This window comes from Sapajus apella, unplaced genomic scaffold, assembly GCF_009761245.1.
Source record: "Sapajus apella isolate SASKATOON/1434 unplaced genomic scaffold, GSC_monkey_1.0 scaffold158, whole genome shotgun sequence".
NCBI classification, from domain to species: domain Eukaryota; kingdom Metazoa; phylum Chordata; class Mammalia; order Primates; family Cebidae; genus Sapajus; species Sapajus apella.
In genome coordinates this window covers 695,305-707,263 of record NW_022437098.1, presented here as the reverse complement: position 1 = coordinate 707,263, position 11,959 = coordinate 695,305, and the positions used below count along the sequence as shown (strand labels likewise).

General features: G+C 43.0%; 1 protein-coding gene across 16 annotated transcripts in view; it reads right to left on the bottom strand.

The window, feature by feature from the left end:
• AOPEP (aminopeptidase O (putative)) overlaps positions 1-11,959 on the bottom strand; it is a 377,149-nt gene that overhangs the window by 86,369 nt on the left and 278,821 nt on the right. The window contains exons 12-13 of one of the 16 annotated variants that reach the window (XM_032266402.1): positions 883-887; positions 354-364 (exon numbers count right to left, since the gene is read on the bottom strand). The exons of the other annotated variants lie outside the window; for them this stretch is intronic. Coding sequence (XP_032122293.1) covers positions 361-364; positions 883-887 — 9 coding nt within the window. The 3' untranslated portion in view covers positions 354-360. Of the gene's footprint in view, positions 1-353; positions 365-882; positions 888-11,959 lie in introns of those variants that run through there. 16 annotated transcript variants of the gene reach the window in all.

Sequence of the window (11,959 nt, the reverse complement as noted above, 5' to 3'; positions counted from 1 at the left end):
TTGAGCCACCGCGCCCGGCCTCAGCTACTTTTTGTATTTTTAGCAGAGATGGGGTTTCACCATGTTGGCCAGGCTGGTCTTGAACTCCTGACCTCATGTAATCTACCCGCCTTGGCCTCCCAAAGTGCTGGGATTACAGGTGTGAGCCACTGCACCCGGCCATCTATTATTTTTAAATGTAACATCTTTTATGTTATATATATTTGGATCCAAAATATATAACATAAAAGATGTTACATAAAAAAATGTTTAGAGGGTTGTTTATTCCATTAGATGGTAATTTTCTGTGAGGAGCTTCAGGACAGTCTTCTCCTTGGTAACGGCATCAGAAATAGCTGGACTTGGTCAGCTAGTTTGTTTTTACCTCTTATTTGTATTTGCTCATTTTGTCTCTGTATTAGATAAACACTTAGTGTTTTGTTTGTTTGTTTGTTTTTGAGGAGGACTTGCCAAATGGACCTCTTAGTGGAAATCCTTAAAAAACATAATTTTCAAAAAAGGAAGTCAGTCTCATGTTTGGGGTAGTAGATTGCTGAGGCTATGGCTCCACAGTAAATCAGCTAACAAACCTTCTTTCTCTCAGTAACCATAACCTGAGCTCACTGCTGCTAAAAACATTTACAGAGATCAACTCAGAGAACATTTACAATGCTTCATTTCTTGACCCCCTCTGAGATCTGACGAAGGCTAATGGTGCTGTCAGCTCCTTAGAAAAAAATACACCTATAGCACGCATGTACACACACACACACACACACACACTCTCATACACACACCAGTTGTCAGGAGGTTCTCAGATTCTTCTGTACCCAAACTTCTAGTCTGGATACTCTAAAATCCATTGTTGGAATAGGCCAGACCACTTTAAAGCTGGCCCTAGACTGGGTCTTATGGGTACTCCGTGAAAGTCCTGTTATTGCATTAAGTTCTGGTAAGAAGCCATCAACCTTTATTGAGGTGCATTATAAGAAACAGCTCCATAAAATCCATCACAATGTTTACCGGAAGGATGGATTTAGAGGGCTGTTTATTCCATTAGATAGTCATTTTCTGTGAGGAGCCACAGGGCAGTCTTCTTCCGGGTATCAGCATCAGGAACAGTCAGACTTAGGCAGTGCATTTGTTTTTACCTCTCAAATTTATCCCTTTTCCCTCTTCTGGAAAGCCTGGAGCTCTGTGACCCTATTTAAGCATAGGAATTTCAGGGTGCGCATACTGTATGCTAATTTAATTCCTGGCCTCATCCTTTTTTTCTACCATTGTTTTGATATTGCTTCATTTTTAAAAAATTTTATTTCTATCATGTTATATTTATCTGCTTTGGAAGCTGCCTTCAATCCATTTTGGACAAGGAGGAGGATGAATCAATAAAGTATTCTGGGTTTTATTTTTCTCTTTAATTTCCTTTTTCTCTTTGGATGGGAGAAGGGAGGATCTGGGGAAATCTTATGGTGCTAATATTTATCTCCATTAGCAACATTTAAAAGTAAAGTAAAGAAATAGGCTGGGTGTGGTGGCTCACACCTGTAATCCCAGCACTTTGGGAGGCTGAGGCAGGTGGATCATGAGGTCAGGAGTTCGAGACCAGCCTGGCCAACATAGTGAAACCCTGTCTCTACTAAAAAATGCAAAAATTAGCCAGGCGTGGTGGCGCACACCTGTAATCCCAGCTACTGGGGAGGCTGAGGCAGGAGAATGGCTGGAACCTGAGAGGCAAAAGGTTGCAGTGAGCCGAGATCATGCTTCTGCACTCCAGCCTGGGTGACAGAGTGAGACTCTGTCTCAGAAAAAAAAAAAAAAAGAAATTAAGGATGTATGGCTGTTCTTAACTTGTAACTCCACTTATAAAATTCAAGGAAAAGAACTGTTGAAAAATAAATAAACATAATACTATACAGACATCATACTATACAAACATAATACTATACAGGACTATTATAAAAAGGCTAACCAATCAAATATTTTATCTCTTGGTATCAAAGCCAGAAGAAAGGGGCTGAGATTGTGGAAAGAATAATGTCAGTTGGACATATGGACAGATTATTCACATATTAAATGCCTACTGCGAAACAGAGCACTAGATTTTGTGAACACAAAGATGAGTAAGACACTGTCCCTCTCCTCAGGAAATTCATGTGACAAGGCAGTAATACAGCAGGGTATAAGGAGCACACAGCCAGCTTGCCTAGTAGCTGTGTGGCCCCTCTAAGCCTCCTTCCTCATAGAGTTCTCATCAAATGACATGTAATCTGCTTAGAACAGTAAGCAGTTGTTATTTATCAACTCCTAAATGACTAAAATTAAGAAGCCATACCTGTACAACATTACTAGAAGCTAGGGGGAAATGACTTTAAGACAAAAAAAGTACTGAAGCACCCCTACTAGAGCCCACAGGACCTTAGACTGGGAAGGAGATTAAGAGTGGCAGTTTCCTACAGAACTGAAGGGTTTACGAAGTGCTTCCACATTCAGACTGTTCTGTTCATTTCTCACTCAGTCCCATCTTAAAGATGGAAAAACTGAGTCTCAGGGGATTTCATATCGCTTGGCCCCTAGTTCTCCTGGTTGGAAATGGAGTACTCTTTCTACTCCATGAGTACTTAGTAACATGTAGTGTGACTGTCTCACTTTAACATATTTGTTGATTAAATGGGCTTGATCAATCCCAGATGAAAACACAGGCTGCAAAATATAATCCCATACCATTAAAGTCTGCTGAAAAATACATTTTAAAGAGTGGGCATTATTATATTCCCTTCAATGCCTATTATAACTGGAATTCTTTACAGGGCTGGATATTCACGGGCGTTATAACCTTAAAGAGTTTTCAGCTATGCATGGTGGCTCAAATCTGTAATGCTAGTGCTTTGGGAGGCTGAGGTGGGAGGATCACACAGGAGTTCAAGACCAGCCTGGGTCACATAGTGAGATCCGATCTCCACAAAAAATGAAAATAAAAAATCAGCTGGGCACAGTAGCTTGTGCCTCTAGTCCCACATACTCAGGAGACTGAGGCAGGAGGATTGCTTGTGCCCTGGAGTTTGAGGCTGCAGTGAGCTACTGTTGTGCCACTGTTGCCTGGGAGACAGAGCAAGACCCTGTCTCAATATCCAAAAAAAAAAAAAGTTGTTTTCACAGGTGAAACATAAAATGATATAGGGGTAGCTTTAGATTCGTGGTTTCTACTCTCATACCCTCGATTGCTTATTAGTCAGCAGAAAGTGTTCTACAAATCCCAATGCCCAGCTGACCACTCTAAGAGTGGGACCCAGTCATCAGTCATTTTTAAAGCCCCTCCAGCCCCCAGGATTCCAATGTGCAGGAAGCATTGAGAACCACTGCCTTAATTTTAATGATGCCCCATCTCAACTAGGTTACTATGAAAAACTTCCAGATGCTTGGGAGACATCTGAATTTCAAAGTCAATGCCACAGATGATAGCCACTCACTATGCTCTATTACAGTAAGTCCCATTTGGCAGATGGCAGACACAATGCTGGGCAGAATGGGATGCTGGGCCAAACCAGGAGTCACTTCCTGCAGCTTACACTGAGGGATAAAATTCTGGGCAAGATCAGCCAAGCACACACACACAAACAACTAAAAAGAGGTGGAAGTTTTCAACATTCTACCCAGAAAGGAGGCAACAATGGGTAGGTATTTCTTTTTTTCTTCTAAAGCTAATACAATTCTGGGTCCTTAGCAAAAAGTACATACATTCTTATCTTTAGGAACCCAATCTGAGTGCTGACCTGCAATACTGTAAACATGAAGGTGGTGTTTCCAGCTCATCAACTGCAGATGATGTTCTAATTATGCTGATGGCTGCCATCCATTCCCTTGAAATGAACATTTGCATTGGAAGCTTGCTGGCTAGGCTTGGGGGACAGTGTGCAGCGGTGGAAAAGACCCTCTGCCGTGTGCAAAAGGTATTGTTCCATTCAGGAAGCAAACCATGCTGACTTCCTTGAGTCTTCAAGCATTATGCTCTAACCACATGGGTTCCATTGTTTAGAAAACACACACACACACACACACACACACACACACACACACACATTGATGTTATAGGAAAATTATTCTGGCACAATGCCTTACAAAAGGTAATTAGTTACTATTGAAAAACACAAAAATATCGTATGTTGATATTTCACTAGCTTGAAACGCAAACAGCTAGTCTAGGCACTTTCCCGTTATTTCCTAACAAAGAGTGGGTGTGGTATCTGGAGGTGTGGGCACATGGACAGGGGGAAGCTCCACGGTGCCTTTGAAAGAAGGAATGTGATGGGAGTCTGTGGCCCTGGCACGTCTATTTTTAAAAAGCTTGGTACTCAGACTGGGTGGCTGATTATATGGCCTCCAAAAGAAACCCAATGAAGTCACAATCTGCAACAAGAGGCATGGGCCTGATTCATCCGTCCCTCAATGAAGAAATCACACACACACACATACACACAGGCAAGTAAAATCCACCACATGTGGGGAGTGGAGTGGCTGTCCCAAGTATAAATAATAAATGAGAGGAAGCTATTTTCCAGAATGTTTGTTCACCCAACATTCAGTTCCATACAAGGAGGTGTTTCAGGAAAACAATGGGAAGGGCCAGAATTAATTGGCTGCTAATCTCTTTACTTTTTGTAGGATGTTTTCTCCAGCAGTGGATTAAATCAGTGTTTAATGCTACACAGGCCCAGCTGTGTCCATATAAGGAAAGCCTAGGCTCACGTCTCTCTGTGAAAAAGGACCTGTCCTCCCCTCCCCGTGCTCTGCCACCACCCCCTGCATGTGGAGGTGGAGAGTGGGAGCCGGGGAATGTGAACTTGATCCAGCACTGATCAGCCAAGCAGCAAACTCTCATTGTTCTTTAGATACCAAACATAACTTCTTTCTACTAGGGATAAACCCAGTCGTTCTGTACATAACACAGCTTTTGTGCTCACCAGTATGATAGTTGGAAAAGAACCACAAAGAACATTAGAGCTTTATTAGAGACCTCCTAATATGCAGGATTTAAGAACCTACCCAGTTAATTTATATTCATATTTATGTTAGAATCTATTAAATCTATCTTTTGGCAGTTTCCAAATGCTTTTATAATTATGGATTTCAATTTATTATGTAAATAGGATGGCCTGTTTTGCCTTCTATGGGAGCGTTTCTTACCATCGCTGCCTTGATCTCTGAGGTTCAAGGATACTGGGAATCATGCTGAGGGATAACCAAATATGCTGTTGCTATATTTACGTGTCACCTTGTGAATGTGACTTAACTGCCTCAGTAGAAAGCTGTGGTGTCACGGGAAATCCACAGTTGAGAACTCAGATCTAGGTACCTCTGTCACCGCCACCGAGAAGCTCTGTGGCCTTGGACATGTGTGTCACACAACTTCTCTGAGCTATGAAACAGAGATAATGCCGCGGTGAGGATAAAATGAGACGGTGCATACGGCAAGAGGCACAAAATAGATCAGTAAATGCAAATGCCTTCCTCTTTTCCCCTCAGAAATAAAAGCCTATCTGGTATTCTGAACCTAAGTACATTTTCCAAGGTATCAAAATAACTGAGTTCTGACGTCATAATCAAAAGCCTGACCTGACAAGCACACAGGCTCAATGCCCTTGTAGGGAGCCTGCAAAGACACAGCACATCTGAGCTACTGCAAACAAACATGTGTCCCTTCCAATGACAACCAGTGGACGTGGGAAAGCAAGTTCTGTTTCTCGTATGTCTTATTATAAAGGAGATAATTCCATTTCTGGTCCTGTCTCATCCAAAACAGTAAGCTGACTGTTGTTACAAGAATATCACAAAGTGGGCCGGGCGTGGTGGCTCACGCCTGTAATCCAAGCACTTTGGAGGCCAAAGCGGGCGGATCACCTAAGGTTGGGAGTTCAAGACCAGCCTGACCAACATGTTGAAACCCCGTCTCTAAAAAAAATAAATTAATTAAATTAAAAAAAAAAAAAAAGAATATCACAAAGTGAAATTTGGTATTTCTTTTTTTATTTTTGAGGCCAAGTTTCACTCTGTTCCCCAGGCTGGAGTGCACTGGCCTGATCTTGGATTACTGCAACCTCTGCCTCCTGGGTTCAAACAATTCTCCTGCCTCTGCCTCCTGAGTAGCCGGAATTACAGGTGCACGCCACCATGCTGGTCCAATTTTGTATTTTTAATAGTGAAAGGGTTTCTCCATGTTGGTCAGGCTAGTCTTGAACTCCTGACCTCAGGTGATCCACTTGCCTCAGCCTCCCAAAGTGCTGGGATTACAAGTGTGAGCCACCACGCCCGGCTGTCTATTATTTTTAAATGCAACATCCTTTATGTTATATTTTTGGATGATTTTAGAAAAATCCTAAATTCAAAGTGCTGGGATTACAGGCGTGAGCCACTGTGCCCAGCCCAAAATCTGATATTTCTACATTGCTCTCTGAAGATACCACCGTGGTCAGGTGCTAGATGCAAAATATCTACAATCCTAATAGGAACTACATGAATTTGAAACCAGGATCATAATTAAGGATAAAGGGTTTTAAGTCAGACAGATTTGGTTTTCAGTTTCTTCATCTATAAAATGGGTAAAATAACGATGTCCCTCTTACGGAGCTGTGACTAGAAGTAAATGTGACTTATATATAATGGACTTAGCATATGGCCTTTTCTCCTCATTCTGGATGTTCTAAATGTAAAATAGGATACTCTAGTCTACTAGGGGCAGGGAGGTGAGGTGAAGGAGGGACAGGAAGGATTAAGTTAAAAACTACATTTCTACAGAGAGTTAGACAATCTACACATTCTTAGATTTACCCATTTGCAGCTTAATTGACTAGAGGAATTTATGCAACATCCAGGCAGATGTCTCTCAATTATAAAACCAGTGACAGTGACTAGGAAATACAATTTGAAGAGGAACAACCAGAGAGAATTCTAGAGCAACTGCCTTTGCAATAAACAGAATCCAGAAGCCTCTTAAGGAGAGGCGTGTGGAACGTGAAAAGTGGAAGCAGGTGCGGCTGAGGAGAAGGAGGAAGACACCAGAGAAAAACGAGAGGAAGCACCTTGACAAAAGGCAAGAGACCCTGCCTGACATGGGACACAGCTTCTCCGTCCCAGGGAAACAGACCCCACGGGTGGAAGGGTTATCTCCAGCCAAACCTCATTGTCGCCTGTTGCCCTAGAGTCTGAGTCCCAAATTCTGACTTACTGTCTTTCGCCTCCCTTCCGTGCATTTTCATGCCAATAAAGTTGCTGAAATTAAAGAAGAACTGAATTGTGAAGCCTTCTGGCATAAATAATGTCACATTGTGAAGTCGAGGCTAATAACAACCAGGATGCTGGTAACAGCCTTACGGAAAGCCATCTGATCTACATGTCCCTCAGTGCGGTTTGAAACTCCCCTCGGCCTACAAAGGAAAATATTTTTAGCGTGTAGCACACTTTGTAACAGACATATAAATGCACCAAAAAATAGAATTTTAGGAAAGCATCTGGGTTTGATCATTTCAACCCCAAATAGGTTCTACTTTCTCAATATAAGAAATACTGCAACATTTTGCTCTCAAATATGCAGTGATCACTGTAGCAATTTCTCATACACATTTCATTACTGGTTCTGGCTGTTTGTTTTTTTAAAGCAGCAAATGCTTGAATGATTGAGATAAAAGGCAGCATAAAACATGAAGTGCTCTTTCTAGAGCATTCGGCACCATGGCTTTCCCTCCTCCAAAAGGCAAACTGGACTCACTGGACTTTTCCCCTCAGACTTAGGCAACAGATACAAATAAATATTTTACTTGTATGTCTTAAAATCTATCTTAGAAATGATAGTGGTCCCTGTCTAAGGTAAAACTGACCTGCAGTTATTACTGAGCTAGCAAAAATTTTTTCATCTCCTAGTCAAAGAGTTGAGTATCTATGAATAGCTCACTGGAACTAGAAGCAAATGCTTATTCTTCAGCAGTCAGCCAGCATAAATGCTCTTATAGATTGATTATTACTCAATTCTCTCAATAATCTCTCAAATAGCGATTTTCCACTGGAAAAGAAAAGAAATGAACACACAGTGTTCCCTGGCAGTGTGAGTTTGTAAAACACCACACAGGACAAAGCATATTTTAAAAACTCTCACAATACCACTCCAAACTCAGGACAACTTTTAAGTCTGAGGGCAATTCCACAGATTCCAAGGACAGAAGGAAAGACACAAGAAAGTAAATCCCAACTTTTCCCTTCTCAGACGCGACCAGGGACACCTGCATTGCAGGCCTCAACGTGGCACCGGACGCAGCTCAGAAAGCCACTACCCCAGCCAGGTCCCCTTACCCCCAAAGAGGCAGTGAGGGACAGAGGGACAACTGGCTCGCCCACTGCTGCATGGCTTCAAGGTGGTAATGCTGATTCCAAAGTTGGTATTTAATGGATTCAATGACATCTTCATCCACTATAAGACTAGTCTTGGTGAACAAAATTCACAATAAAGAACTCTGTGAAAACATGGATTTGGATATAACACAACTGATTTTCTCCCTCTACCCAGCCTCCAATTTGGCTCATTATCTTCAAAGTAATGTTGCCTTGCATGATACGCACCAAACTGACTGGAGCCCACTTACTCTTTACCAAACACCAAGGAAGAGTGGACAGCCACCATCCAGAGGTGTGTGTGACAAGAACACCGGCCTTCTTAAACACACATTTGGATTTGTGCTGTTCGACAGCCATTGACAGTTACCCTGACCTGTGATACACTTGTTGGCTGGCCACCACCTTCCTGCTCTCTAACACTGTCCCGCTTTGTCTCAGCTCCAGGGAGAAAGACAGGGACTCTGTTTGGAAGTGTGCTTTTGAAAGCAAGTAAGAGGATGTGAAAAACATCCCTTAAAGGCTTTAAAGGTGCATCAAGATACACTTTTTGTTTAGCCATTTACTTTTTTCTGTTTATTTGTTTGGGTGGCCTGGCCTGGTATTTATCTAATTTAGTTTCCATCTCAAGTGAGGAATGACTGTATCTTTCCAAAGGACAAGGCCTGAACTCATCTCTATATATATTCACATGCACTCACAACAAAAAATATACGAGCTTTTCAATGCAATGAAGTCCAGTACTTCCTATGCAAAATATTCCATCCAGATATACAGGGCTACCATTTAGAAATACTTAATTTAAGAGGGGCACGTATACTCAGGACACATATTTATGAAAAGCCCTGGAAAATGAGGTCCACATCCTATATCCGTAAAAGAACAGGAACAAACAGCTTCAAGAAAGAGTAGTCATTAATGAAAAGTCATCAGTTCTCAGGGCCCTCTGCCATACTCCTTTATTATCTGTTTATAGGTCTTCATAGAAACTTAGGCAATGATGGGACCAAAAATTCAAAATGCCTCAGTTTGATGGGCTGAGGACTCAGAATCCTGTAGTCAAGCCATAGCTCTGCCACTAACTAGTACAGCAGGCTTGGGCAGATGACTACCCTTCTCCTGGGGCTCAGCTCCCCCGCTGAGAAGATGACACACTGCACTCTAATATTCATCTCTAGCCTATGATTCTACAGCAAATCCGAAGTTGTGCAATACCAGAAAAAAATTAATATTTAACCATGAAGCAGCAGAGGCCACACTGAAGAAAAACCATGTAGGTATTAAACATAACCTATTTGGTACCATAGGATGGCTTTCACAAAAGAGAAGGAAAAAAACTCTGACTCTAGAAGTAGCCAGGCAATCCTGATGGCTTTCCAGGTCAGCAGGGCGCTGTGGCTGCAGGAGCTGGGACAAGTCGCTGTGAGCATTGTGGGGGGCCATAGTGGGAGCAGAGGCCTAAAAAGCCCTGCATGCTGTTTTTCTATCAGCATGTGCCCTGATTCTGCCTGATGTCAAACAGCCAAAGGGTCATGCATGTATGTGCAGCCATGTGTGCAAACCATTCAACTGCTGCTTCGCAGGGATTCACCCTCCAGGTGTGGGAAGAGTACGATGCCAATATAAAATAATCTGCTTTCGGCCCGGCCCATTGGCTCACGCCTGTAATCCCAGCACCTTGGGAGGCTGAGGCAGGAGGATCGCCTGAGGTCAGGAGGTCAAGATTAACCTGGCCAACATGGTGAAACACTGTCTCTACTAAAAACACAAAAAATTAGCCAGGCATGGTGGTGCACACCTGTAGGCCCAGCTACTTGGGAGACTAAGGCAGGAGAATCGCTTGAACCCGGGAGGCAGAGGTTGCAGTGAGCGGAGATCGCGCCACTGCACTCCAGTATGGGTGACAGTGAAACTCTGTCTCAAAAATGAATAAATAAATTAATCTGCTTTTGATGAAGAGTAGCAGAGTATGCCTTTAGCCTAGTAAAACAGAAAACGGGGGCAGTTTTTCTTTAAAAGCAGAAGCAGATGTTTTTTCCATTGACATAAGGTTTACACTCCAGAGTTGCTATCTTTGTCCTAATTCTTTGAGTTTGTATTGCTCCTTCTTTCTAAAAAGGTTTCTCTATGAAATAAAGCAGTACTGCAGTGAAATCCTGTTACAGGTCCGCTCATTATGAAGGATGCAGTAGTCCTTCCTTCTGAGAGTCTCTGTGGGCCAAAACTTAAAGGCCTGAAAGACAGGTACTGCCTATGTGTCCAAATACGGCCCAGCAGATTTTACACCTTGAGGACAGTCATGCTGGCTCCCATGCACAATGGGCCAGCTGACTTGTGATTAAGTGGGGCTTCAGCAGTCTCCTGCCTCCAAGCATACCATTTTCTTACAGATTTAGCCTCCCAGTAGGATATGGCAAACACAAGACATCAACCTCTACAGTTCCTCACAGGTCTCAAACTCTGGGGTAGAGGCCTGTTGAGCAAGGTTGGTCTGCAGATGCTCCCACAGACCATGAGCTTATGGGCGAGGTCTGTGCCCTTTCAGCTTTATATGCAAATGGCCCAGCACAATGTTTGGCTAATTGCTTCAACTAATAAACTAAAACACAAAGACAAATGTTTGGGTTACTTAGCTGGGTGTGGTGGTTCACGTCTGTTATCCCAGCACTTTTGGAGGCCAAGGCGGGTAGATCACAAGGTCACGAGTTCGAGACAAGCCTGGCCAATATGGTGAAACTCCGTTTCTATTAAAAATACAAAAATTAGATGGGCATGGTAGCACACGCCTGTAATCTTAGCTACTTGAAAGGCTGAGGCAGGAGAATCACTTGAACCCGGGAGGTGGAAGTTGCAGTGAGCCGCGATTGCGCCACTGCCCTCCAGCCTGGCAACAGAGTGAGACTCTAACAACAACAACAAAAAAGTTTGGGTTACTCAGGAAGAGTAGAAAAATGAAGGATTCTAAGGGTTTAGGTTGTATTAGAAAAGAAACTTCTTGGCTGGGTGCGGTGGCTCCCACCTGTAATCCCAGCACTCTGGGAGGCCAATCATGAGGTTAGGAGATCAAGACCATTCTGGCCAACATGGTGAAACGCTGTCTCTACTAAAAATACAAAAATTAGCTGGGTGTGGTGACAGGTACCTCTAATCCCAGTTACTCGGGAGGCTAAGGCAGGAGAATGGCTTGAACCTGGGAGGCGGAGGTTGCAGTGAGCCGAGATCCCACCACTGCACTCCAGGCTAGTCTGGAAACAGGGTGAGACTCTGTCTCAAAAAAAAAAAAAAAAAAAAAAAGAAACTTCTTTTGATAGAATATATTTCAGAATATGAGATAATTACAGATTATGTCGACCAGTTCCAGCCCTCCCTATGGAGATGCTGACTCAGCAGCAGGTTTGGCCTGTCTCCGGGATCTGCAGTTTTAAGCAGCCTCCTGCATAATTCTGATGACCAGGTCTCCCTGAGCGCCTTCAACTCAAGCCTGCAGAGTTAGACTCCCAGCAAGAACCCAGCTTGATCCTATTATTAAAACCCACACATACATGGGCCACTACCAACTATCTCCATTAGCTGCATATTTTCAAAGCTAGTGGCTTCTGCT